Here is a 27,795-nt window from a genome sequence, read left to right on the forward strand (position 1 = left end):
CAATGAAAAAAAATAACATTTTGCACTTTAAAAGCACCTCAAATAAGTTTCTAAATATATAGTTAAACAATAGGAAATTCAAAAAACTTTTGCGTAATTTATAAACCTTTAAATTCATTCGCAAGCATCTTTTGAATTAAAAAATAAAATTTGCCATTGAAAAACCCTCAAATGATTTTGTAATCATAAATATTTCATTTTTTTCTAGTTTTCAAGTCATCAATCTAAACAAGAAATTTAGAAAATTTTAAAAATTGTCAAAATTTGAAAAAATTCCTCAAATAGATTGAAAGCACTTCACAATAAAGGAATAGTCTTTTTGGCTTGAAAACACATTGAATATATTTCTAAAACAAATTTTTTAATGTCAAAATACCTATTGTTATATTGTGTTTATAAAAATTACACATTTATACAATTTGTCCTTATTTTCAACTTTTTATTACATATATTCAATTTTGAAAAAAAAATTAGGACAATAAAGGGCATTTTTGGAATGAAAACATCTACTCTATTCAATAATGAGTTTTTAAATAATATATTTTGAAATTGGTTGACAATGTTACAAAAAGTTAAAAGTAGGGCGGCAAGTGATTTTTGCTAAGTAAAATTGTCACAAACCTCAAGGGTGATTTCTGAAATTATCCCCATAAAGAATTCTAGTACACTCAATTGGTCAATTGTATTTTGGTTAATTGTCTCTTGGATTTTTCAAGTTTGATGTTTTAACTCAATTAGGACGGGCCTGCCTCTTGTTAAATCAAAGACCACAACAACATATCTTCCCCAGCAATGTCCAGTAGCTTCCCAATTTCAGCAAATTTGACACAGAAACTATGGTCCGGCTAAAGCACCGACTCCTTCCAGAAAAGTTACTCAGACATGTTAAAACACAATTTGTTTTAATCAGCTTTCATGGTAGAAATACCCAAGTGCAACTATTTTAATTTGTTAATGACTGTATCCATTTACAAAACTATGGAACAACTGACCAATTCCTAGAACACAAGTCTTTTATATATATATATATATATATATAGATACGAAAAAGTTTGGATAAATTCGATTTCGGTCACCACCACGAGTCAAGACATATCTCGAGAACCATAGATCACTTACAAATTGCCTACTAACATAATCTTCATATCGACAACATGATTGGAACACACGATTGTTTGTGAGGAAGTGATTTGTTCTTATCAATTGAGTCAACTTGTGTTGTTACAAAAGTGATGGTTACCAGTAATCCATATAAACTTATTGCACTGGAAATTTGGATTGTTGTTTCACAAACAAACTATCAAAAACTTTAAGTTTAGATAATAAGCTTCGAAATTTTCTTCCATTTCTTGGATTAACCCACCATCCAATTGCAGAACAGAAGAATCTCAAAACACTAATCATATCCTTCGACAAAAACCTTGTGCGGTGAATTATAGGCAAAATTTTGGTTATTTGATCAGCTTCATCTATGTGACAGTGATTGGAAACAGACATCCACTTCAAATAACACCAATCGTACAGGACAAAGACGGCCAATTGAATTAAAGCCAGTATCTAAATTCCACATAGGGCCTGCGATGCTACCTAACTAAGTTGACAAAAATAGGGTGAACCATCATAAACAAACAAAGGAAAAGACGATTAAAACACGTCTGCTCAGAACTGATTGAGCTGAAGAAACCTTTTTTCTACATAACATAGCCATTCCAGGTTGCTTGCCAAGGCACTATGGCAGAAGAAGTGAAGCTTTTCAGGACATGGTCCAGCCCATATGCTTTGAGGATTGTCTGGGCACTGAAGCTTAAAGGGATAGAGTATGAGACCATCTTTGAGGATCTTACCAACAAGAGCCCTTCACTTCTCCAGTATAACCCTACTCATGGAAAGGTGCCCGTGCTCGTGCACGATGGTAAACCAGTCTGTGAATCTCTTGTGATTCTCGAGTACGTTGACGAGACATGGAAGCATAATCCTCTCCTACCTCAAGATCCTTATGAGAAATCCATGGCACGCTTCTGGGCGAATTTTGGAGATGATAAGGTATGAAAACGTTTGCTAGCTCAAATAGTTTAAATCATTTGCCCTGCAATACAAAATAACACTAAGCATTTCAGCATGTTTGTTCCAGCTTTTGGTCATTTGAAAATATTATGTGATGCTAAACCTTAATTTCCAAGTGTAGCTCATGAAATCAATATCGCAACTTTTCATTGCACATGAGAAAGATCAAGATGTAGCAGCAGTTGCAGCACTGGAGAATCTAAAACTTGTTGAAGAGCAACTAAAAGGAAAGAAATTCTTTCACGGAGAGACAATTGGGTACCTTGATCTCGCATTTGGTTGGATCGCTAACTTAGTTAGCATTCTTGAAGAAATAATGAGTCTAAAGTTGGTAGATGGAGAGAGATTCCCTCACTTGTCATCCTGGATCCAACATTTCATAGATGCTCCTGTAATTAGAGACTGCTGGCCACCTCGAGACAAAATGATCATCAAGTTCCAAGTTATGCGCGAGAACTATCTTGCAGCAGCAACACCCAAGTGAAGCCGAATCTAGCAAGACTTCCCCTAATAAACACCATCCAGCATGGTGCCTTCAATCTTGTCAAACAAAAAGGATGTTACATGACATTAGAAGTGCAACTTAATTGATGAAGCAGCACAATTTCTTGCATTGTAAGATATTTATAGTCACTGGCTACCTTAAGAACAAGGAATCCACAACAAAAGTAGTACATCTATTTCAAGCATCTGCAGTTTGTAACTTCTCCTTGGAATGTTTTATCCCATAAAAAATGTTTCTGCAATGTCACACAAGTGAAAGAAGGAAAGTTACTTGAACAAGATTGCCCCCAAAATTATAAATTTTAGAAAAGTTCTTTTTATAAGTAGCAGGAGGTTAAAACTCATCAACACCATGGTAATGCATTATAAGCTTTAAGCAAAACAAATTTGACACATCTTGTGATAATCAAAGGACATGAATAAACGCATCTTACTTCTTTCTTTTTTTTTAAATTTTCGCAACTTCTTTTAAAATTATACATCATCTTACATGTTCTGAATCGCGTATTAAAAGTTGTTATTTCTGGAATTGGTTAAGAGAAATCCCAGCTAACCACTTTGTCAGTCACTTTAATAAAGCAGGGGATTTAATTGAACATAAGGAAAGAAGAAAAGTGCGGTAACACTTCCAATAAGGACAACATATCAATTTCCAAAAGACAAAAGTAAAAAGACTATAATTCAGAGTACAGAATAATTGCATTGGAACGCCCTCAGTTAACCTTTTCTGAAATGGCATTAACCAAACATGCATCAAGATAGTATGAACTTAAGACAAAAGCAAATAATCATCTGCAACAGCAAAACAATGCATCTGAGCTTCTTCATTTTCCCTTCATACAAATTAGAAAACAAAAGCCTAGTGCTTATCTTGTTTGTACGCAGCATTTGAATTGCAAAAAATACTACTGTCCATTCTACATTTGCCTGCCCCTAGTATTATGCCAGGCTGCAATCATGTTGTGGATTATTCAATTTTAGCCAGAGAAAAAACAAACAAAATACATGTCCTTTTGTCATACTAGTTGTGGGATATTATGCCAGTTATTTCTACTACTCTGACAGGCACTGCAATGGGTGCATTGGATTCTTCCACCTATAATAAGAAGCTCTAAAAAGTAGACAGTAAGGGCTTTTGTCAGGATCTTTTCTTTAGCTATGGAGTACCATTATTTTGTAGTCTTTCTTCGTGGAGAAGTCAAGAATTGAACTCATGATCTCCAGAACATGGAGCATGCATTGATTCCTTGGGCTATCAACCTCTTTTCCACGAGGACAGACTTTGCCGCCACTAATAACAGCAACAGGGGCTAAAATTAGTCGTTGGCACTTTCTGAGAAGGGGCACAAAAGTTATCCACCACCATGTTTTAGTACCTACAGTTTCAAGTAAAGAAATAATTAATTACTTAATAAAATGCATATTCAAACTGGATGTGACATGTTACAAAAACCAAATTATGCGGCTGTAAGGTAAGAAATATACAGAGAAGATTAGACTGTAACTTCTCTTGGCCCTATTGCTGATTAAAAGTTACTTTAAAACTCATACTCTGTCACAAAGTAGCTCAATTTCCTCCACTCCTATAACCATGGGTGCATAAACCAAAACCTCTCTCAGCTAACAAACAGAAATGAATATCGCAATCTCTTTCAACCAAGAGATTAGGACCATCAAACTTGAAAACCATACGAGGGAGACTGACTAAAGATGCTAAGCTACCAGGCTGAAATAAAAAATATGGGAACACGGACTTATAGACTCTGTGACAGTTTAGCCATCAATACATTCCATTAAAAAGATAAAACTATTATTTAACTTCAAAACTCTCTCAAAATAGGTAGACTTTCGGGTGCCAAGCTCCAATGCTGTAACACCACTTCCAAGGTAAGTGCCATTTTGACAGAAAAACACCTACCTGCTATCATAAGCATCACTAATAGTGCACTAGTTCAATCTACCGGTCATAGAAACATGAAAAATGTAAATTTCTTTGGGCAAGGACCTTGTCCATTACTAGTAGCACCTCCAATTCTTAACATACTGTGCAGTAAATTCTAACCTTACAGATTTGGAAGATTGCAGGCTCTTTTCTCTGGTTCCAACTTCCTTGGTGCCACTGGGCACACACATGCTCCAACATCAATCAAGTATAGAACCCAGTTCATTGAATGTTAAGTCCTGGAAATTTTGCAGTTTCTCATATGCGAACGCTGAGGATTTACTGCAATTATAATGTACAACAAATGTGCTGTGAATAAAAATAGGAAAAGGAATAAGCTTTCTTCACAGAGAGCTGTAGCAAACAGACGTAATTCTAATATTGCCCTTCATCAGAATTTAAGAATAACAAGACTATCACCAATGATCTCCACAGCTACAAGTTCCATCCTTGAATAAATGAAACCTATTTGCATCTCTGACTAAAATTACTCGTTGCAAGATCTTCGATATATATTTGGTTGCAGTATGGCAATCTCCACAAACACGTAGGTTCTTCATTATTTGCAAAGGGGAACCTGGTTCTGTATTCAACACACCAAATGCAATGGCAAGCCTTTCACTATGCCCACAAAGCATTTCAACCTTTTCATCATCTTCAACATCATGCAAGGCAAATCTTAGATCAGCCACATAACCTTCCTTGGCCATTAGATCTGAAAGGACAAAAAGGAAATCATGCACCTCTTTGCACTGTTCAAAGAACCGGTGTCCGGTGCCAAAAATATAAACCCTATTTTGAATCTCCAACCAACTAAATCCAGGTTGCTTTTTCAGACCTCTTGCTCTCAAGGATTTTCTTATCATTTTCACTTTATCCCACTTCCCTAAGGCAGCATAAACATTTGATGCTAAAACATGATATCCTGGATCATCTGAATTTAATTCAAGTAGACGTTTTGACACACGTTCAGCAATCTTAATATCTCCACTGGATCGGCAAGCACTAAGCAGAGCTCCCCATATACTTGCATCTGGTTTTTGTGGCATCGAAAGGATGAAATCCTCTGCTTCAGCTAACAGGCCAGATCGAGATAGAAGATCAACCATGCATGCATAATGTTCTTTCCTTGGCTCAATACTATAGTCATTCTTCATTTGGTAAAAGCAATCCCATCCTTCTTGCACCAAACCAGAATGGCTACATGCAAACAATATGGCAACAAACACAACATGATCAGGAGCAATACCAACTTTCTTCATCCTCTGAAAAACTTTTAGAGCTTTCATTCCTTCACCGTACATTCCATATGCAGAGATCAGTGCAGTCCACGATATGACATCCTTTGTTTTCATGAGCTTAAAAACTCTCATGGAGTACCACAAAATTCCACTTTTGGAGTACATTTCAATCACTGCATTGCCAATTGAAACATCTGACTCAAAACCAAGCCTGAAAATGCAGCCATGCAACTCTTTAGCTTGACGTTTGGCACCTAGAAAGGAACACAGCGTAAGGTGCTCAACAGGGTAGGTACCTCAAAAGTAATTCCTTCATTCCGCATTCTGCTGATCATTCTTAAACCTAAACTACAGTCTTCGCAATGACCACAAGCAGCTATAATAGTATTCCATGTCACTACATCCCGAGCTTCCATGTTCTCAAATTGTTTCAAAGAATTGTCCAGTTCTCCAACTTTGGCATACATATCTATGAGTGAGTTACCCACAGTTATGATGGAATCAAATCCTTGCTTTAAGAGAGTGCAATGTAGCTGTGTCGCAAAATATCTGTTAGTAGATTGTATACACAGCGTTAAAAGAATCACATACGTGATGGAATCAGGCTCCAATTCCATCTTCATCATGTTGAAAAGCTCTATTGCTTCCTCATAAAATTCATTTTCAGCATAACCACTAATCATAGAGTTCCAAGACACTAAATCTCTGCTTTTCATACTGTCAAAAACTTCCCTTGAAGCCAATAATTCACCGCACTTTGTATACATGTTTATTAGGAGATTGTTAGCTGTTATGTCACCTGTGTATCTATTTTTCACCATGTAGTCATGCACTGATCTTCCGGACTTCAAGTCCCTGACATGACCACAAGCTTGCAAAACAGATGAAAGTGTTATTGTATCAGGTTCAAAATCATGCACCATTTGAAAAAACAACCTGATTGATTCTTCATACAAGGAAGAATGAAAGAACCCACAGATCATAGTATTCCAAGTGACTGTATCTCTAACATCCATCTTATTAAAAACTTTTTCACAATCGACTAACTTATCGAATTTGAAGTACATAGAAAGCAAACCATTACTCACAATGACGTCTCTCATAACACCAATCTTCTCCACTAAACCATGAATTAGTTGACCCTCCACAACCTCCATTAAGCCACTACATGCTGGTAAAACACTCGACACAGTAAAGCAATCCGGTAGCAAACCAACCATTCTCAACTTATAAAAGAATTCCAATGCTTCATCCCAATACCCATTTGAACTATACCCAGAAATCAAACTATTCCAGGTAATCAAATCTCTTTTAGACATTCCATCAAACACATTCCTTGCTCTATCCAAGTTATTCAGCCGCGAATACATATCTATCAAAGCATTGCATATATACAAATCTGAACCAAAACCCACCTCTAAAACATGATCATGAACAAGTTTTGCCGTCTCAAAATCCAACAAATTCGCACACGAATTAATAACCGAAGGAAGGGTATAATTATCAGGCACAATCCTTAATTCCCGCATCTGGGTGTAAAAATCTAGTGCTGTAGAGTATAATCCATTATGGGTCATGGCTCTAATGATTGTATTCCACAAATAAACATTCTTTTTATGCGAACTTTGTCCAAAAATCGACAATGAAGCAAGTGGGTCTTTAAATTGGGAGTATTTGGAAATGAGTTTTCCTGAGAACAGTACAGAATTGTGCAGGCCTAATGTAATTATCAAAGAATGGATTCTGCGGAGGTTTCTTTGGTTTGTAACGGAGGACAATGCATTTGATAGTGAAGTGTAAAAGAAGTCTCGGCTTCCTGCGCTTAAGCTACACAACTTCCTGGTGTTCATTTGGCATTGCAGCAGCAACACCGCAGCAACAACATCAAGTGACCTGGAAGCCACCGAAGAAGGGACTCATTAAGATAAATAAAGAAGCAGCCATATCAGCTCAGATGATAAGGACAGGGAAAGGGAATCGTAGCTAGGCGCTGGACTGAGAAAATAATGAAAGCAAAAGGGATTATGGAACCCAAGAGAGGGGGAAAGCAATCGAGGAAGAAGCTCGAGCAGTAAGGACTGCATTAATGATGACCAAAGATGCAGGATGGACTAGAATGGAAGTCCAATCAGACTGTAAATCAGCTGTGGACCAAATCAGGAGGACATCGAGAATTTGAGAAAAGGTTTGTTTAGTTTTTTTTTTTTGAGGGAACGAGAAAAAGTTTTGAGCAATGTAATTTTTTTTTTGGAAATTTGCCAATTTGGTCCCTAAACATTTTCACTTAAATCAATTTCGTCCTTAATGAAATATTTTAACCAATTTAGTCCTTGAACTAGTTTTTTTACTTTCAATGTAGGACTTTTTACTACATTTTACTCACTTCGCGTGGACCAATAGAAGCATAATTGTCACACTTGCTTAATCTGCTGCAATTATTCGAAAGACACAGATTAGAGATCATTACAAAAAGGGACAAGCATTTGGGTTTGAAGATACTAGGTCTCATCACAATTTCCCAATTCTATCTGCAAAGGTGCATATGTAAAATGCATCAAAGGAGAAAGTATTTCAATAGAGCATCAAGTTCGTGCAACTACCAACACTCAAATCATAAAGATGAAGAAAGCGAAAAATATTAGGGTGAAGAGAGAGAAGGTAAATCAGTACAATGGAGATGAGACCGTGTTTTGTGATTGTAATGAATCATGTCGAATAGCTACTTCGTGGACATTGTCAAATCCAGGAAAAGGATTCCACGGCTGCAAGAATTATGGGGTATTTTTTCTATTTTGTTAATATATTTCAGGGTAATTAATTTTTTTATTTTGGCAGTATAATCAGATATGGGTATTTAGTAGTAATTTCTGCTTTAGATTAATTCTGCAATCTAATTGGGGTATTGATATTAATTATAGTCACCGAAGGTTTACAAGTACTTTTTGTGGTATGATCCACCAATGCTGGAGATGACAAAAAATACAATGGCAAAACTTTTGAAGGAACTAAGGAAAGCTGAACAAGAGAACCAGTTCATGAAGATTGAACTTGCAAGGTTAAAAGAAGAGAAGAAGATTATGAAAGGTGAAATTCGAAAACTAAGAGATAAGAGCAAGTTGCCAGTTTTTGTTGTTCGTTGTGGTTGCTTGTTAATTGCTGTGCTTGTTGGCAACGAGAAAAGAGGACATGGTAAAAAAGACTTGGGACTCCAAATGTTAGTTTAGATGAATTAGAGAAACCTATGTAGTTACATTTAGCCTTTTGTTCATGAAATTGCAAGGTGGCTATGATTGGCCTTAATTTTGTCGGATTGTAAAGCTGTGCTCATTAAATGCAAGTGGTCACTACTCCTCTTCTCTCTATATATAGTACATTGCCTGTGCAGTTGGGTCATTCTTCTTCTTCCCCAGTTCCAGTCATCTGTTTAAGCTATACGGACCAATAAAGGAGCTTCTATCTGAAACCAACCCACCTTTATACAGAAAGTTAGTAACATGGAATACACTACTGCATACAGGAAAGTTAGGCACCGGACTTCAACTCTGGTTGTAATCTGAAACAGAAAGTCTAATTTGGATTTGAAATCTGAAACAGTGATTCTGTAGCTGCTAATTTAGAGCCTTGGCAGGATGAAAACATAACATGCTCAGATGATAAAACCAGGCCTTCAAAAGGCTTTAAATCTCAGTCTTGATCGAAAGAAAGGCTAATTTGGATTTGAAATCTGAAACAGTGATTTTGTAGCTGCTAATTAAGAGCCTTAGCAGGATGAAAACATAACCTGCTCAGATGATAAAACCAAGCCTTCAAAAGGCTTTAAATCTCAGTCTTGATCGATGGTTAAGTGAAAATTTAAATCTTTAAACACCTCTGTGGCAGTCAAACGCATGATGATGATAGAACACAGAAGCATAGACTTCAAGAACAATCAACAAAAGATATTAGGAAAGCTTTCATATAACCAGTGAATTCCAGTTGTCCAAAAGAGATCAATGCCAACAGCACAAGTTGAAAGTCATGTCTAGACTACGAGATACATGCCAAGGTAATATAGGCAGGCTTTTACAAAACAATCACATAGTTCATTCCCTATTCTTTCCCCCACAAGATCAGTACGCTATAATTACAATTGTAAGATCTATATTAGAGAGACTTCATTCCCTAAACATATGCAACAAAAAATTTGGCAGTCAGGGGTGTTGACATGCTCTTCTTCATCTCTCTAGTATCGTTATGTCAGCTTCATCATCATCTTCATCTAACAACCTATGTGCCTGCATAAATCACTTACATGCATTGGGGAATAGACTAGATAATGAATTCATAATTGGTTAACAATTATACAAGCAAACTGACCATTTGTTTTCTCCTGGTCTCTTTCCCTTTTGAAGAAGGAAATGGACCATAAACTGACATAGCAGCCTGTCTTCTTATCCAAGATCGAGCCTGAAAGGTATCACATGTTTGCCTATTATGTCCAGTTTTCTTGCAAACTGAACACTTCATGACCTTTTCAGGCAAATCAGCAGAATTTGCTTGGGGAGCCGAAAGCTGAAAGTCTATCATCTCAGCATCTTCCGAACCAGCTTTTGTAATTCCACCTGGGACTAGGAAAGCTTACAATTAATTGAGCAAAAGAACAGCAGAAATTAAATTAACTGAAGTCAGAAAAAATTAGAAAAATATATAATCACACAAACCATTATTTAATGAAGATACAATAGCAGGTTTTGGGAGGTCTCTTCCACTTTCCTCATCATTGAAAGCCTGATATACATCTATTAAACAAAAAATAACAATCATTCTGTTAGTTTCATATTAATCATAAAAAAAAATAATTGAGCAAGCAATCTTAACTACCAACAGTGGCAGTTGAGTCATGGTTTTCATTCGCATTACTCTCATTTGTCTTGCTTAGTTGTGGATAAATCCTCTTGTTATGGCTTTTCTCCTTACAAAAGCTGCATTTATTGGAGTTAGACGATGGTGGCCTACTAGAGCAAGAACCGAGGAGCTCATTCGCTGGAATGATCAATGGGCATTTTCTAACAGTATGACATTCTTCATAGCAGTTTGAACACTTCATTTTCACAAGTCCTCTTCTAGGCAATTTTGTTATACTTACAGAATTGGGCATTTGTTCATCAGGCTATCCTCTCCGTGCTTTTCGTGGCCTACTAGGAGTTTTAACTTCTTTGGAGGTAGCACCGGCTCTTTTTTGACTGGACCCAAGCATTCGGACCACTCATTGGAGCTATGGCTGGTTCATATGCTTTCAAATAATTGTCTCTTGAGTAATATTGATGAACCATCGATTCAAGAGTTGTACCAGTCAAGGAAATACAACATATGGCATGGCAACAAGGCCAGCTAGTCAGGTCCCATCTTCGGTACGTGCACGTTTGGTTTTTGAGATCAACCACATACTTTCTGCCAAATGCATGTGTCACTTCAAACTGGTCCTCCTTGGACCATCGTGCAATGTTTGAAGTAGCTTCTGTTTCTGCCTTCTCAAGTTTTTTTTTTGAATTTTGGGACATATCTTGTCATTCCTCTTCTTCATCCACTCTCTCTTGGTTCTAAGTCTTTCCATTAGATAAATTCTGAGTGTCTCAAGCATTCCCAAAATTGGTTGTTCCCTAGCATCCATAATGACTGAATTAAAACTCGCATAAATTGTTGGGCAGAATATCGCACTTTGGTGTGGTCCGAAAGTGGGATCTTGACCAATGATAAGGTAATGTGTTTTCAATTAGCCATTTCCATGCTTTTTCATCATATTCCTTCGAGCTCTCCACCTGATTTTCAAACATTGTCATGTAGGATGACTGAGCATAAGTCCAAAATCTCTTCTTCAATGCTTCGCCCGGGTGCAACTTCTTGAAGTTGTTGTAGAGGTGCCTGACACAGTATCTATACTCAATTTCTGGAAGCACCTCATGAATTGCAGTCGCTAAACCCTGTTATAAAAGCATTACATATTAAATTAAATATTAAATTTTAGTAAAAATGAAAATTAATTAATTCAGCAAAAATTAACCTTTTGTCTATCACTAATAAGTGTCCATTTTCTTTGGTTATAAATATCCAAGTCGTACTTTAAAAATTCGATGAACCATTTCCAATCCTTCTTGTTTTCAGCCTTTACCACTGCATAAGCAATGGGATACAGGCAATCATTCGGATCAATCCCAACAATTGTCAATAGCACTCCGGGATGTGGACCTCGTAAATGGCAGCCATCCACTGCAATGATGGGCCTACATGCAGACTTAAATCCTTTTTTTAGTGCCCCAAGGCAGACATACAGCCTTTGGAATCTCTCTCCCAATGTTTTCATCTAACTCTGTCTCTATGTACACAGTAGAACTCGGATTACATTTTAGCAGCTCGTCACAGTAATCTCAAAGCCTTTTAAATTGTTCTTTATAGCTCCCATAGATTATGATCTTTGCTTTCATGAATGTCTTGTAGACCTGTGCTACAGTGATGTTAACATTAAGTTCCGAATGCATCTTCTCTCTAAATTTCTCAACAGTCATTCTCTTATTCAATCTTAAAATGTCTGTATACTTTCTAACCAGAAAACCTAAAGTAGCTCTCTTGTGGTAGAATGTCCGGCCACAAGTGTGCTCATGTCCCATAGTTTTCATCACAAGAGAGTCATCACCGGCCTCAACTTTAGAGGCAAACAGCATCCATTGATAATTTTCTGCCTTGCATTTAACTCTCATCCGTGTAGCATCTTATTTTACCCATTGACTATCCTTGCCCCACTTGATTGTGTAGTTGTCCACAGCTAACTTGAACAATTGTTTATTATAAAAAACCTATCCAACATGAAATTTAGGATCTTCCATATCAACTTCAGGCCTAAATCTCACAAGACTCAGGTTCTTAGCCTTCTTCTTCTTTTTATTGTCTTCATCCAAGGAGGACTGATAACTTTTCAACTCATCTGAGGCAAGTGAATCAGATTCCTCATGGACTGATCTCCTTCATCTAAGTGCAAGTCCTTAAAATAATTATCTTTAGCTTCATCTTTTTTCTTCTTAGTTGCGGGTAATGACATTTTCTGTTTGTTACACTCCTTGCCCCTGCTTTTTCCTTCACCATCAGGTTGTATCTTTCCAATTCGACCACCTAACTCTTGCTTAGGTGTAACAACGCAACTCTGGAATATCACATCTTCATCAACATGTCTAAAATCATAATCGCTGTCATGGAAGCTTTCAGCTGTGGATGAATCCAAATGGACATCATCATCATCATCATCATCATCATCATTTCCTCCATGTTCAGCTGGCTCTGTTTTTTCATTTTTTGACTTCACATGCTCCATCATTTGCTTCACATGAAACGGTATTTCTTCGAAGTCAACTAGATTAATATCATCAAAGGTTATATCCACATATAAATTATCATCTTCTAGTTGAATCTCCTCAACTGTTACTGCACCTAAATCAGTGTTGCTATTAACATCTCTTATATGGAATTCATAGATATCATACACATCAACTTTTTCATATTTTTTATCAATACAAGCCACGTCTATTGCATCATCATCACTATCTATTTGCCGAAGTTTCAGCATATTTTTTTCATAGGGAATTCTATACATCATCTTTGAATCCTCCGGACAGCCCACAACTGTGCAAAAGTCATGCAGAATTGGCTTACTAACTCTCTCTGGAATAACTCTTTCAAATGTTTCCACGCTACCCCTACGTATGCTTCTTGTGGATCTTTAACATGCACACCACCATAATGTACTTTCAAAGTAAAATAGTCCACATCTTGACCTGCTTTTTTATTTAAAGAAATAGAAATCTGGGTTTATTTAGAATTTTCAGAATCTTGGCCCCAATTATGTCTCACTTTTCATCAACATGAAAGCAACGGCATAGTATAGTTTAAAGGCACAGGGACCACATCATAGTTCACAAACAAACAAATTTGCTTTAATCGAGACCAAATTTCACCACCACAGACAAAAGCATACATATTCAATTAAAAAATTACCAACATTTCAGCATCACAAATGTCAAGAAAATAAAGTAAAATTTTTAAAGTACCATACCAAGCTAAATGCTTTATCTTTTCCATGTGGAATCTATAAGTACTTTAACAAAAATTTCAACATTCCTTAACCTGTTCATGCCCACCACTGCTATACAATATTGCCAAATTAAACCCCCTCCCTCAAGTCCCTCCATTATCAATGCTTTTATCATCATTCCAACACACTAGCGGCAGTCAACTCAAGCCCCTCCTGCATACGGTTGATGAGGTTTAGGTTTGAAGTGCAGACTTACTTGATCTTGTTGATGACTTCACTTGATCGTTGCCATCATTGTCAGAATCGCCATTGTCCATTGCCTGAGCTCGTGACGTTTCCTGTTCGATTCTGGCCTCCATCGTTCGTTCATCTCAGCCTAGTTCTAATCCCAATTTCCTCCAATTCTGTTCTATTTTCCAAGGTTAATCACATTGGTGGGGAATGTCTTTCGAATAATTGCAGCAGATTAAGCAAGTGTGACAATTATACCCCTGTTGGTCCACACGAAGTGAGTAAAATGTAGTAAAAAGTCTTACATTAGAAGTAAAAAACTAGTTCAAGGACTAAATTGGTTAAAATATTTCATTAAGGACGAAATTGGTTTAAGAGAAAATGTTTAGAGATCAAATTGGCGAAATTTCCTTTTTTTTTGTGCATGGGTCAAGAAATATAAGTAACCATATACTAATTCAATATGCAATTAGGTTAGTTAAGGACATAGAATGTTGCCCGTATGGCTAATGAACATAGCAAATAAAGAAATGAGGGTAGTTGTCCATTTCATAACTAAATCTTGTATTATCAAGTGTTAACATATATAAGGAAAATTTGTCAATTTGATACCCACATTTTCAAGAAAAACTCTTATTGTCCTTCGCATTCAAATTCAGCCAAAATAATCCCTCAAATATATTAAAAAAAAAGTACGCCTATTTGGTTCTAAAGCTCATTTTCGTTTATTTCTCCAATCAAAAATTGCATACTTGCTTCACAATAAAACCTATAGAAAAGGAATGGGACAGGGTTCAAATAAGTTTTGCACCATTTTGTTCGATTGATGTAATTCTTACTATATTTGATGTAGTTCCCACTAAACTTGAATACAAACAAAATTCACAATGAAACCTAAATTGTTTGGATTTACACTAAATTTTATAAAAACTACAATTAGTGGTTAGAAGTACTAGAGGTAAGCATCGAATTCGAAGTCGGTAATTCGGTAGTTTGAAATCGGTAATTTTCTGTGAATGGTTCTGGAAATATTCAACCTAATTCGCATTTGAAATAGAAATTATCGAATTCGAATTCAATCCGAATTCAATTCGGAAAACGGACATTTACCGATTTAACCGAATTTCAGAAAACAAATTCTTTGGACCATTTTTCATCAGCAAACAGCAATGCTACGCTAACTAAGCCACAAACATGAGATGTAGTCTGAACAATCTATAACACACTGATCCACAAATTACAAACTGATGAGTTGTAACTGATCACAAATGCACAAATCACTCCAGAAATCACAAATCCACAAATCACAAATCACAAATCACACTGATCATTGAAATCCAAAAATCATAAACAAATCCACAAACAAATTACACTGATCCACAAACAAATCCAGAAATCACAAATCACAAATTACACTGATCCACAATCATAAATTAATCCAGAAATCATAACTCAACAGAAATAAAAGTCTAAATTAACTTGTTCAAAAATCATAAACAACAATCCACAATCCAGAAAGCCAATTATCCAGAAACTGCAACTTGCAAGAAGAGTTGGTTCAACTCTCAAAATGCAAACTTCAACATTTGTGACCTCTCAAAGGTCAATTATAGTTGTTTCAGCTCCGGTCTTCAGCAACTCTGCAAGAACAAACAAAATTCATGAAGTATCATAAAGGCAATTATTAGAAATAAAGAAATACTTCAAATTCTGCAATAAAAATTTTGATAGCTTACCAGATTCGAAGGCTTCAAGCTCTTCCAGATTTTCTTCTACATTTAATTTTGTCTTGGAGGACCGAAGTCAATCTTGAGCACATATTAAACCTTGCACAATTCTAGGAGTCAAAGAACTCCTAAATGTATCAAGAACACGACCTCCAGTACTAAAAGCAGATTCGGAGGCCACGGTAGAAATTGGGACTGCTAACACATCACGAGCAACTTTGGAAAGGATTGGGAATCTAAAGCTATTGGCCTTCCACCATAACAAGATATCAAATCTCTCATCATCTTCTTCACAATCCTCATTCAAATATTTCTCTAATTCAGATTTTGCATCCCTACCCCCAAGTTCCATTTTTCTCTTCTTAAACTCCAACTTGTACCTATCAGTGATTGTTTTAGAGGCATCCTCATGTCCACGAAATGTAGTTTTACTCCATTGAGAATCACTTGAAAGTGAAGAAGCATGAGATGCAGAATGTGAGGTAGGTGTGTTGAGCATCTTGTATTCATTAAACAGCTCAAACATTGCATCTTTTGCAAGGCCAGCTATTGTTGTACCATTGGACTCACCATACATTTGGCAAATTACAAATTCAAGGTATTCAAGTTTAGTTCGAGGATCAAGAATGGAGGAAATAAAAATAAGCATATTCATCTTTTCAATTTTTTTCCAATACTTATCATATTTCTCCTTTATTGATCTTGCCATTAAACTCAATTCATCATTATCACTTGCTGTCATTTTATTTAAAATGCCATGTATGTGACTAATATTAGTGAAAAAATTATTTGAAATCACATATTTGGAACCAGAAACTTTCACAGTTGGCTGATAAAAGTTTTCCAAAAAAATTACCAAGAATCTAGCTTTTGTCCAATCAGATTTTGTTGGTAGATTTTCTAACTCTTGAAACATATAAGGATCCTGCTCCTCAAACCTCTCAAAAGCCCACTCAAACCTTTGAGCTGTGTCTAGCATTAGATATGTAGAATTCCACCTAGTAGAGACATCTAAACTGAGCAATCTTTTGCATTCAATTTTTTCAATTTCAACACACTCCTTGAATTGTTTCAATCTAGAAGATGACTGTCTAACATATCTAACTGTTGCCCTAATACAATCAACTGAATCCGTAAGTTTTTTGATGTCATCATTAACAATTAGATTCACTATGTGAGCTACACATCTCACATGAGTCCATTTCCCCCCTAACACAACTTTTCCCCAATTTTGAAGTTTTTCTCATAAATACTGGACAGTTACATCGTTGGAACTTGCATTGTCAACTGTAACAGTTAGGATATCATCAACTCCCCATTCTAGTAGACACTTTTCTATGGCCTTACCAACTTCAGTTCCCTTGTGACTAGCAATAGGACAGAAATTTAGGATCTTTTTGTTCAGTTTCTAATCATTATCTATGAAACGGGCAGTAAGGCACATATAGTTTATCTTTTGAATGGATGTTCAGGAATCTGTGGTTAGACAAATTCTGCTACTGTTATTCTTCAAGAGTATTTCAACTTAATTTTTTCATCTAAATACAGCTGATAGCAATCTCTAGAAATAGTCCATCTCGAAAGAATTCTAAATGATGGACAAGCAGTCCGCATCATATATTGAAAACATCTTCCCTCTACATGTTTAAATGGCAATTCATCAACAATTACCATATAAGCTATGCTTTTTCTAATGGCTTCCGCATCAAATTTCCAACTTATGAGTGCCCCTTTAACCTCTCCCTCTAAGGTTTCAGTTTCACCCAAACACAAAGTAGCCTGGCCAGTGTGCTTATTTTTAGGATTTAGAGGACATTTATCTACATGAGTATTAAGGGGAGTCGTACCATGACTTTTGGGATCCGCAGCTATGTTCTTCTCACAGTACTTGCAAATTGCATGACAAACTCCATTTACATGCTTTACATGAAAATGATCCCAAGCTTTGGACCTCTTCTTGTACTCTCCTCTTTTCTTGACAAAACCAGATTCTTCACAGCTTTGTGTAGTAGGACTAGGAGGAAGAGTTCCAGATGATCCTTCTTGTTCCAGCTCATCGCGACTTAGATTACACTCACTATCAGTAGTAGACATAGTTTCAGTTTTTTGAAAATCTGAGCAAGTAAATTATACAATTTAGTGCAACAATCAATTATCAATAAATAGGAATTCACTTACAAAGTGAATCCCCTGGCACTTGTTCAGAAGTAACATCACTTATAAAAACTTGACAACACAATAATGACAGCAATCATCCCCTGGCACTTGGAAATCATGTTGCTTGTTTATGCAGAAGTAAAAACCACTTCTTTAGTACTACTTTGGCATCTGATTAGAGTCAATTATCATTTTGCCAACAAGACTCGTTTTGCACATCTCATTAGTATCAACAATGACAGCACTCATCGGATCATCAATACAGAATTGTCATCACTGGATAGTAGAAGTACTAATTACTATGCTGACAGACAATTGACAGTAGAAAAAAAAAACTCTTTTTGTGCTTGTGCGTGAGTCAATGATAACAAAATTCTTTCAGTTTCACACTTTCACCCAAAATTACACATGTTTCAAATCAAATAAATTTCGAAATTAGGGCAACTTATTAATCTACAAAGTAAAGCACTAAACTTACCTTCAGCACTAGTGAATCGTGGTCCTGGTGATGGTGGAGGCTCGGTCAGCAATGGTGGAGGCCCAATAAGCAATGGTAATCAGTGACATGGAGAGAGACAGGCATGGACCATCCGCATGGTGAGTGAGCCTGTGAGTATGGAGAGAACCACAGATAGAGAAAGATAGAGACTCAGAGAGGTGTGACTTGCAAGGAGCCGGTTGGAGAAGGCTTAAGGTTTCTATCTTCAGTTGAGAAACCAGAAACAGAAAGCAAAAAGCAAGCAGAAACAGAACGAGAAATGGAGAAAGTAGTTTTGTTACTTCTGTAGTTGAGGAGAGGAGAGGAGAAACTGAGAAAGTGTCTTCAGTTGAGGAGAGGAGAAATAGCTTAGGCTTAGACTTCAGTGGGCGGCGGCGCAAAGGAACGAGAGGAGAGCAGAAATAGTCAAATTAGAATGAATGCTAATTTAGGGTATGGAATATCCGGACATATTATTTCATATTAAACTTTATTCGGAATTTCGAATTTGAAAACGGTAATATTTTACCATTTTACCGAAATAAATCGAATTCGGTAAATAAATCCGAATTCAAAAACCTCAAAACCATTTTCGACCCTAATTCGATATCACCGATTTACGATCGAATTCCCAAATTACCGATTTCGAATTACCAAATTCAAATCGATTTTGGTCGGTAATTCGGTAATTATCGTAATTGCTCACCCCTAAGAAGTACCTTAAAGGACTTAGTAAACTTCTTTAGTTCTTCAGTTCTTCTTACCAGAGTTTACTATTAAAGAAAGTCAAAAACTTCAGGGGAGATTTCTTGCTATTTCATTTGGCACCCTTAAATTTTAAAAAATTTTACTTGGTTCCTCTACTTTAAACTTTTTGTAACATTTGAAATTCATTTTAAAATATAATATTAAAAATCTCATTTTATGAGAGAGAATACAATTTCAATTCAAATTTGTACTTTTCTTGTGCTTAATTATCATAACAGACTAAATTTATCTCTTAATTTTTCTTAATTGATCGATATTGTTCATTAATGTAACTTTAAAAGTAGATAACAAGATCAAAAAAATTCTTTAATAGTTTGTGTGTCTTTGATTTGAACTAGAAATGTTAAATTATTTAAAATTATGAATGACTTATAATACTCTTAAAAATAACTCGCAATAATTTACAACTCTGAGAATATCTTTTTACATTAGCTTAAAATCAATACAAACAAATTTATATATAATTTTTAGCACGTTATATCTTTTTTACTTTTCAAGCCATCGATTTGAAAAAAATTAGAAAATTAAAAAATATGTAAAAGATTTATCAAACTTCTTAAATTAACTCAAAACACTTTACAATAAAGAAAATATTATCTTTGTAATCTGTAAAAGCTTTAATAAACATTTAACTATTAACTTTTGATATTTAAAAAACACACTATATTTTATCCAGTTAGAATAAATCTTCATATATTTTGTTTTTGTTTTTCATTTGTTATTAATATAAATCTTCATATCTTTTGTTTTTGCTTTTTCTTTTCATTTGTGGTAATAAAAAGTAAGACAACAAAATGAGAATATATTTACTCTCCCAAAATCAATTTTTTAATATTCTATTTTAAAATGGGTTGTAAATGCTACAAAAAATCTAAAGCAAGGGAGGCAAGTAAAATTTTTTAAAATTTGAAAGTGCCAAGTGAAACTGTCAAAAATAGGTTTCTGAAATTATCCCATTAAATAATATATTTTCCATTATTAGGAGGGTGTATGCAGCATCTATATATGTGAAATTCTCAAATTAGACAAGACACATGTTATTGGTCATCTGATGCGACAAATTTTTTGTCACAGAAGTATGTCAATGCACGATTGTTGTCCTGGTCCCTTCCAATTACCTGCTTATACTCGTATAAAATACTTGGTTGTTAATAACGTATAAGATGTGCGTATTATGTCATTTCAATCGTACAGGACAAAGACGGCCAATTGAATTAAAGCCAGCATCTAAATTCCACATAGGGCCTGCGATGCTACCTAACTAAGTTGACAAAAATAAGGTGAAAACACGTCTGCTCACAGACTAGTTTATGAAAAACAGGGGAATCCAAACAAAGCCTAACCATTCCAGGTTGCTTGCCAAGGCACTATGGCAGAAGAAGTGAAGCTTTTCAGGACATGGTCCAGCCGATATTCTTTGAGGATTGTCTGGGCACTGAAGCTTAAAGGGATAGAGTATGAGACCATCTTTGAGGATCTTACCAACAAGAGCCCTTCACTTCTCCAGTATAATCCTATTCATGGAAAGGTGCCCGTGCTCGTGCACGATGGTAAACCAGTCTGTGAATCTCTTGTGATTCTCGAGTACGTTGACGGGACATGGAAGCATAATCCTCTCCTACCTCAAGATCCTTATGAGAAATCCATGGCACGCTTCTGGGCGAATTTTGGAGATGATAAGGTATGAAAACGTTTGCTAGCTCAAATAGTTTAAATCATTTGCCCTGCAATACAAAATAACACTAAGCATTTCAGCATGTTTGTTCCAGCTTTTGGTCATTTGAAAATATTATGTGATGCTAAACCTTAATTTCCAAGTGCAGCTCATGAAATCAATATCGCAACTTTTCATTGCACGTGAGAAAGATCAAGAGGTAGCAGCAGTTGCAGCACTGGAGAATCTAAAACTTGTTGAAGAGCAACTAAAAGGAAAGAAATTCTTTCACGGAGAGACAATTGGGTACCTTGATCTCGCATTTGGTTGGATCGCTAACTTAGTTAGCATTCTTGAAGAAATAATGAGTCTAAAGTTGGTAGATGGAGAGAGATTCCCTCACTTGTCATCCTGGATCCAACATTTCATGGATGCTCCAGTAATCAGAGACTGCTGGCCACCTCGAGACAAAATGATCATCAAGTACCAAGTTATGCGCGAGAAGTATCTTGCAGCAGCAACACCCAAGTGAAGCTGAATCTAGCATGACTTCCCATGATAAACACCATCCAGCATGGTGCCTTCAATCTTGTCAAACAAAAAAATGGATTTTACATGAGATTAGAAGTGCAACTTAATTGATGAAGCAGCACACTTTCTTGCATTGTAAGATATTTATAGTCACTGGCTACCTTAAGAACAAGGAATCCACAACAAAAGTAGTACATCTATTTCAAGCATCTGCAGTTTGTAACTTCTCCTTGGAATGTTTTATCTCATGAAAAATGTTTCTGCAATGTCACACAAGTGAAAGAAGAAAAGTTATTTGAACAAGATTGCCCCCAAAATTATAAATTTTAGAAAGTTTTTTTTTTATAAGTAGCAGGAGGTTAAAACTCATCAACACCATAATAATGCATTATAAGCTTTAAGCAAAACAAATTTGACACATCTTGTGATAATCAAAGGACATGAATAAACGCATCTTACTTCTTTCTTTTTTTTTAAATTTTCGCAACTTCTTTTAAAATTATACATCATCTTACATGTTCTGAATCGCGTATTAAAAGTTGTTATTTCTGGAATTGGTTAAGAGAAATCCCAGCTAACCACTTTGTCAGTCACTTTAATAAAGCAGGGGATTTAATTGAACATAAGGAAAGAAGAAAAGTGCGGTAACACTTCCAATAAGGACAACATATCAATTTCCAAAAGACAAAAGTAAAAAGACTATAATTCAGAGTACAGAATAATTGCATTGGAACGCCCTCAGTTAACCTTTTCTGAAATGGCATTAACCAAACATGCATCAAGATAGTATGAACTTAAGACAAAAGCAAATAATCATCTGCAACAGCAAAACAATGCATCTGAGCTTCTTCATTTTCCCTTCATACAAATTAGAAAACAAAAGCCTAGTGCTTATCTTGTTTGTACGCAGCATTTGAATTGCAAAAAATACTACTGTCCATTCTACATTTGCCTGCCCCTAGTATTATGCCAGGCTGCAATCATGTTGTGGATTATTCAATTTTAGCCAGAGAAAAAACAAACAAAATACATGTCCTTTTGTCATACTAGTTGTGGGATATTATGCCAGTTATTTCTACTACTCTGACAGGCACTGCAATGGGTGCATTGGATTCTTCCACCTATAATAAGAAGCTCTAAAAAGTAGACAGTAAGGGCTTTTGTCAGGATCTTTTCTTTAGCTATGGAGTACCATTATTTTGTAGTCTTTCTTCGTGGAGAAGTCAAGAATTGAACTCATGATCTCCAGAACATGGAGCATGCATTGATTCCTTGGGCTATCAACCTCTTTTCCACGAGGACAGACTTTGCCGCCACTAATAACAGCAACAGGGGCTAAAATTAGTCGTTGGCACTTTCTGAGAAGGGGCACAAAAGTTATCCACCACCATGTTTTAGTACCTACAGTTTCAAGTAAAGAAATAATTAATTACTTAATAAAATGCATATTCAAACTGGATGTGACATGTTACAAAAACCAAATTATGCGGCTGTAAGGTAAGAAATATACAGAGAAGATTAGACTGTAACTTCTCTTGGCCCTATTGCTGATTAAAAGTTACTTTAAAACTCATACTCTGTCACAAAGTAGCTCAATTTCCTCCACTCCTATAACCATGGGTGCATAAACCAAAACCTCTCTCAGCTAACAAACAGAAATGAATATCGCAATCTCTTTCAACCAAGAGATTAGGACCATCAAACTTGAAAACCATACGAGGGAGACTGACTAAAGATGCTAAGCTACCAGGCTGAAATAAAAAATATGGGAACACGGACTTATAGACTCTGTGACAGTTTAGCCATCAATACATTCCATTAAAAAGATAAAACTATTATTTAACTTCAAAACTCTCTCAAAATAGGTAGACTTTCGGGTGCCAAGCTCCAATGCTGTAACACCACTTCCAAGGTAAGTGCCATTTTGACAGAAAAACACCTACCTGCTATCATAAGCATCACTAATAGTGCACTAGTTCAATCTACCGGTCATAGAAACATGAAAAATGTAAATTTCTTTGGGCAAGGACCTTGTCCATTACTAGTAGCACCTCCAATTCTTAACATACTGTGCAGTAAATTCTAACCTTACAGATTTGGAAGATTGCAGGCTCTTTTCTCTGGTTCCAACTTCCTTGGTGCCACTGGGCACACACATGCTCCAACATCAATCAAGTATAGAACCCAGTTCATTGAATGTTAAGTCCTGGAAATTTTGCAGTTTCTCATATGCGAACGCTGAGGATTTACTGCAATTATAATGTACAACAAATGTGCTGTGAATAAAAATAGGAAAAGGAATAAGCTTTCTTCACAGAGAGCTGTAGCAAACAGACGTAATTCTAATATTGCCCTTCATCAGAATTTAAGAATAACAAGACTATCACCAATGATCTCCACAGCTACAAGTTCCATCCTTGAATAAATGAAACCTATTTGCATCTCTGACTAAAATTACTCGTTGCAAGATCTTCGATATATATTTGGTTGCAGTATGGCAATCTCCACAAACACGTAGGTTCTTCATTATTTGCAAAGGGGAACCTGGTTCTGTATTCAACACACCAAATGCAATGGCAAGCCTTTCACTATGCCCACAAAGCATTTCAACCTTTTCATCATCTTCAACATCATGCAAGGCAAATCTTAGATCAGCCACATAACCTTCCTTGGCCATTAGATCTGAAAGGACAAAAAGGAAATCATGCACCTCTTTGCACTGTTCAAAGAACCGGTGTCCGGTGCCAAAAATATAAACCCTATTTTGAATCTCCAACCAACTAAATCCAGGTTGCTTTTTCAGACCTCTTGCTCTCAAGGATTTTCTTATCATTTTCACTTTATCCCACTTCCCTAAGGCAGCATAAACATTTGATGCTAAAACATGATATCCTGGATCATCTGAATTTAATTCAAGTAGACGTTTTGACACACGTTCAGCAATCTTAATATCTCCACTGGATCGGCAAGCACTAAGCAGAGCTCCCCATATACTTGCATCTGGTTTTTGTGGCATCGAAAGGATGAAATCCTCTGCTTCAGCTAACAGGCCAGATCGAGATAGAAGATCAACCATGCATGCATAATGTTCTTTCCTTGGCTCAATACTATAGTCATTCTTCATTTGGTAAAAGCAATCCCATCCTTCTTGCACCAAACCAGAATGGCTACATGCAAACAATATGGCAACAAACACAACATGATCAGGAACAATACCAACTTTCTTCATCTTCTGAAAAACTTTTAGAGCTTTCATTCCTTCACCGTACATTCCATATGCAGAGATCAGTGCAGTCCACGATATGACATCCTTTGTTTTCATGAGCTTAAAAACTCTCATGGAGTACCACAAAATTCCACTTTTGGAGTACATTTCAATCACTGCATTCCCAATTGAAACATCTGACTCAAAACCTAGCCTGAAAATGCAGCCATGTAACTCTTTTGCTTGACGTTTGGCACCTAGAAAGGAACACAGCGTTAAGGTGCTCAACAGGGTAGGTACCTCAAAAGTAATTCCTTTATTCCGCATCCTACTGATCATTCTTAAACCTAAACTACAGTCTTCACAATGACCACAAGCAGCTATAATAGTATTCCATGTCACTACATCCCGAGCTTCCATGTTCTCAAATTGTTCCAAAGAATTGTCCAGTTCTCCAACTTTGGCATACATATCTATGAGTGAGTTACCCACAGTTATGATGGAATCAAATCCTTGCTTTAAGAGAGTGCAATGTAGCTGTGTCGCAAAATATCTGTTAGTAGATTGTGTACACAACGTTAAAAGAATCACATAAGTGATGGAATCAGGCTCCAATTCCATCTTCATCATGTTAAACAGCTCTATTGCTTCCTCATAAAATTCATTTTCAGCATAACCACTAATCATAGAGTTCCAAGACACTAAATCTCTGCTTTTCATACTGTCAAAAACTTCCCTTGAAGCCAATAATTCACCACACTTCGTATACATGTTTATTAGGAGATTGTTAGCTGTTATGTCACCTGTGTATCTATTTTTCACCATGTAGTCATGCACTGATCTTCCGGACTTCAAGTCCCTGACATGACCACAAGCTTGCAAAACAGATGAAAGTGTTATTTTATCAGGTTCAAAATCATGCACCATTTGAAAAAACAACCTGATTGATTCGTCGTACAAGGAAGAATTAAAGAACCCACAGATCATAGTATTCCAAGTGACTGTATCTCTAACATCCATCTTATTAAAAACTTTTTCACAATCAACTAACTTATCGAATTTGAAGTACATAGAAAGCAAACCATTACTCACAATGACGTCTCTCATAACACCAATCTTCTCCACTAAACCATGAATTAGTTGACCCTCCACAACCTCCATTAAGCCACTACATGCTGGTAAAACACTCGACACAGTAAAGCAATCCGGTAGCAAACCAACCATTCTCAACTTATAAAAGAATTCCAATGCTTCATCCCGATACCCATTTGAACTATACCCAGAAATCAAACTATTCCAGGTAATCAAATCTCTTTTAGACATTCCATCAAACACATTCCTTGCTCTATCCAAGTTATTCAGCCGCGAATACATATCTATCAAAGCATTGCATATATACAAATCTGAACCAAAACCCACCTCTAAAACATGATCATGAACAAGTTTTGCCGTCTCAAAATCCAACAAATTCGCACACGAATTAATAACCGAAGGAAGGGTATAATTATCAGGCACAATCCTTAATTCCCGCATCTGGGTGTAAAAATCTAGTGCTGTAGAGTATAATCCATTATGGGTCATGGCTCTAATGATTGTATTCCACAAATAAACATTCTTTTTATGCGAACTTTGTCCAAAAATCGACAATGAAGCAAGTGGGTCTTTAAATTGGGAGTATTTGGAAATGAGTTTTCCTGAGAACAGTACAGAATTGTGCAGGCCTAATGTAATTATCAAAGAATGGATTCTGCGGAGGTTTCTTTGGTTTGTAACGGAGGACAATGCATTTGATAGTGAAGTGTAAAAGAAGTCTCGGCTTCCTGCGCTTAAGCTACACAACTTCCTGGTGTTCATTTGGCATTGCAGCAGCAACACCGCAGCAACAACATCAAGTGACCTGGAAGCCACCGAAGAAGGGACTCATTAAGATAAATAAAGAAGCAGCCATATCAGCTCAGATGATAAGGACAGGGAAAGGGAATCGTAGCTAGGCGCTGGACTGAGAAAATAATGAAAGCAAAAGGGATTATGGAACCCAAGAGAGGGGGAAAGCAATCGAGGAAGAAGCTCGAGCAGTAAGGACTGCATTAATGATGACCAAAGATGCAGGATGGACTAGAATGGAAGTCCAATCAGACTGTAAATCAGCTGTGGACCAAATCAGGAGGACATCGAGAATTTGAGAAAAGGTTTGTTTAGTTTTTTTTTTTTGAGGGAACGAGAAAAAGTTTTGAGCAATGTAATTTTTTTTTTGTGCATGTGTCAAGAAATGCAATTAACTATATGCTAGTAGAATATGCAATCAGGCCATTTAAGGACATGGAACATCAGTTCGCCGTGCATTTAACGTGCTAGGTCCGGTTGGGACGCTGGGTCGGGCCGGAGTGGGAATTAGTCGGGCCGCCTTTACGGACTTGACCCGGACACCTCATTCCGTCGACAAAAAAAAAAAAAAAAAAAAAAAAAGGACATGGAACGTTGCCCGTGCCGCTAACGTACGTAGCAAAGAAAGAAATGCGGATCTTGTACTATCAATCAAGTGTTAACATATATAAAAAAAATTTGCTAATTTGATCCCTCATATTTTCAAGAAAAACTTTTATTATCCTTCGTATTTAAAATCAGTCGAAATGATCCCTCAAATATAAAAAAAAAAGTATGCTTATTTGGTTCTAAAGCTCATTTTCACTTATTTCTCCGAACAAAAATTGCATACTTGCTTCACAGCATGACTTATGCTTGAAATTATGGATAAACGAGGGAGGGTGCATTTTTGGGCCAAAGTAGTGAGCAAAAATGAGATTTGGAACCAAACAGGCAGACTCTTTCATATTTGAGAGATTATTTTGGCTGACTTTGAATGTGGAGGACTAAAAAAGTTTTCTACAAAAATATGAGGGATCAAATTAGCGAATTTCCCTATGTATAAAATGCTGCATTTGTACGGAAAAAAATTGGCATCCTGAAATGTTACCATAAGAAGTTAGAATGGAGGGGTGAGGTTGACCGACCACTACAATGACAGAAAGGAAAAATCATTTAAAACATCCTTTATATTTTAATAAATGAATCTTTTTTCTGTTTCATTAATAAAATTTTAATTCTACGTCTCTTATAAATTCAAGTCAGATATTGGTACCAACTTTGATTTTCTATCACTTTTTACATTGAATCTATTAAATAACTCACACATGGTCATTTTTTAGGCATAAAAAAATTAGATGCCATTTATAA

The 27,795-nt window shown here is 36.2% G+C and overlaps 5 protein-coding genes across 6 annotated transcripts; 2 read left to right on the plus strand and 3 right to left on the minus strand.

Moving 5' to 3' along the window:
- Positions 1–1,561: 1,561 nt before the first annotated feature.
- On the plus strand, positions 1,562–21,579 carry LOC113761179 (glutathione transferase GST 23-like). Of its 2 annotated transcripts, XM_027304047.1 has the most exons (3): positions 1,562–1,713; positions 20,523–20,852; positions 20,995–21,579. In XM_027304047.1, the coding sequence occupies exons 2-3, from the start codon at positions 20,541–20,543 to the stop codon at positions 21,355–21,357; spliced, it is 675 nt and encodes a 224-aa protein (XP_027159848.1). In that variant the 5' UTR covers positions 1,562–1,713; positions 20,523–20,540; the 3' UTR covers positions 21,358–21,579. The 2 variants fall into 2 exon arrangements, with proteins under 2 accessions (XP_027159848.1, XP_027159849.1); XM_027304048.1 differs by lacking the exon at positions 1,562–1,713 and having other exon boundaries at positions 20,356–20,852.
- Positions 1,633–2,767, plus strand: LOC113761178 (glutathione transferase GST 23-like). Its single transcript, XM_027304045.1, has 2 exons — positions 1,633–2,043; positions 2,186–2,767. Exons 1-2 carry the CDS (start codon positions 1,732–1,734, stop codon positions 2,546–2,548), a joined length of 675 nt encoding a protein of 224 aa, XP_027159846.1. The 5' UTR covers positions 1,633–1,731; the 3' UTR covers positions 2,549–2,767.
- On the minus strand, positions 4,886–7,844 carry LOC113761176 (pentatricopeptide repeat-containing protein At3g03580-like). The gene is given in 2 exon segments (XM_027304043.1): positions 4,886–6,023; positions 6,026–7,844. Coding segments are annotated over 2 exon segments (2,673 nt in total). The 5' UTR covers positions 7,602–7,844; the 3' UTR covers positions 4,886–4,926.
- Positions 12,701–14,169, minus strand: LOC113759398. The gene is made up of 2 exons (XM_027301971.1): positions 14,067–14,169; positions 12,701–13,401 (listed from the first exon to the last, which is right to left on the minus strand). Exons 1-2 carry the CDS (start codon positions 14,167–14,169, stop codon positions 12,701–12,703), a joined length of 804 nt encoding a protein of 267 aa, XP_027157772.1.
- A 2,119-nt stretch (positions 21,580–23,698) lies between the features above and the next one.
- On the minus strand, positions 23,699–26,658 carry LOC113761177 (pentatricopeptide repeat-containing protein At3g03580-like). The gene has a single exon (XM_027304044.1). It carries the CDS (start codon positions 26,413–26,415, stop codon positions 23,740–23,742), a length of 2,676 nt encoding a protein of 891 aa, XP_027159845.1. The 5' UTR covers positions 26,416–26,658; the 3' UTR covers positions 23,699–23,739.
- Positions 26,659–27,795: the final 1,137 nt, after the last annotated feature.

The sequence above is a fragment of the Coffea eugenioides genome, chromosome 2 (assembly GCF_003713205.1).
Source record: "Coffea eugenioides isolate CCC68of chromosome 2, Ceug_1.0, whole genome shotgun sequence".
Taxonomy (NCBI): domain Eukaryota; kingdom Viridiplantae; phylum Streptophyta; class Magnoliopsida; order Gentianales; family Rubiaceae; genus Coffea; species Coffea eugenioides.

Bases quoted from the DNA above. Each gene is read 5' to 3' on its own strand.
- LOC113761179 (XM_027304047.1), top strand. From the start codon at position 20,541: ATGGCAGAAGAAGTGAAGCTTTTCAGGACATGGTCCAGCCGATATTCT. The intron at 20,853-20,994 runs GTATGAAAACGT...TTCCAAGTGCAG, and splicing joins CGAATTTTGGAGATGATAAG to CTCATGAAATCAATATCGCA.
- LOC113761178 (XM_027304045.1), top strand. From the start codon at position 1,732: ATGGCAGAAGAAGTGAAGCTTTTCAGGACATGGTCCAGCCCATATGCT. The intron at 2,044-2,185 runs GTATGAAAACGT...TTCCAAGTGTAG, and splicing joins CGAATTTTGGAGATGATAAG to CTCATGAAATCAATATCGCA.
- LOC113759398 (XM_027301971.1), bottom strand. From the start codon at position 14,169: ATGGAGGCCAGAATCGAACAGGAAACGTCACGAGCTCAGGCAATGGAC. The intron at 13,402-14,066 runs GTAAGTCTGCAC...ACTTTTGCACAG, and splicing joins GAAGTCATCAACAAGATCAA to TTGTGGGCTGTCCGGAGGAT.
- LOC113761177 (XM_027304044.1), bottom strand. From the start codon at position 26,415: ATGAACACCAGGAAGTTGTGTAGCTTAAGCGCAGGAAGCCGAGACTTC.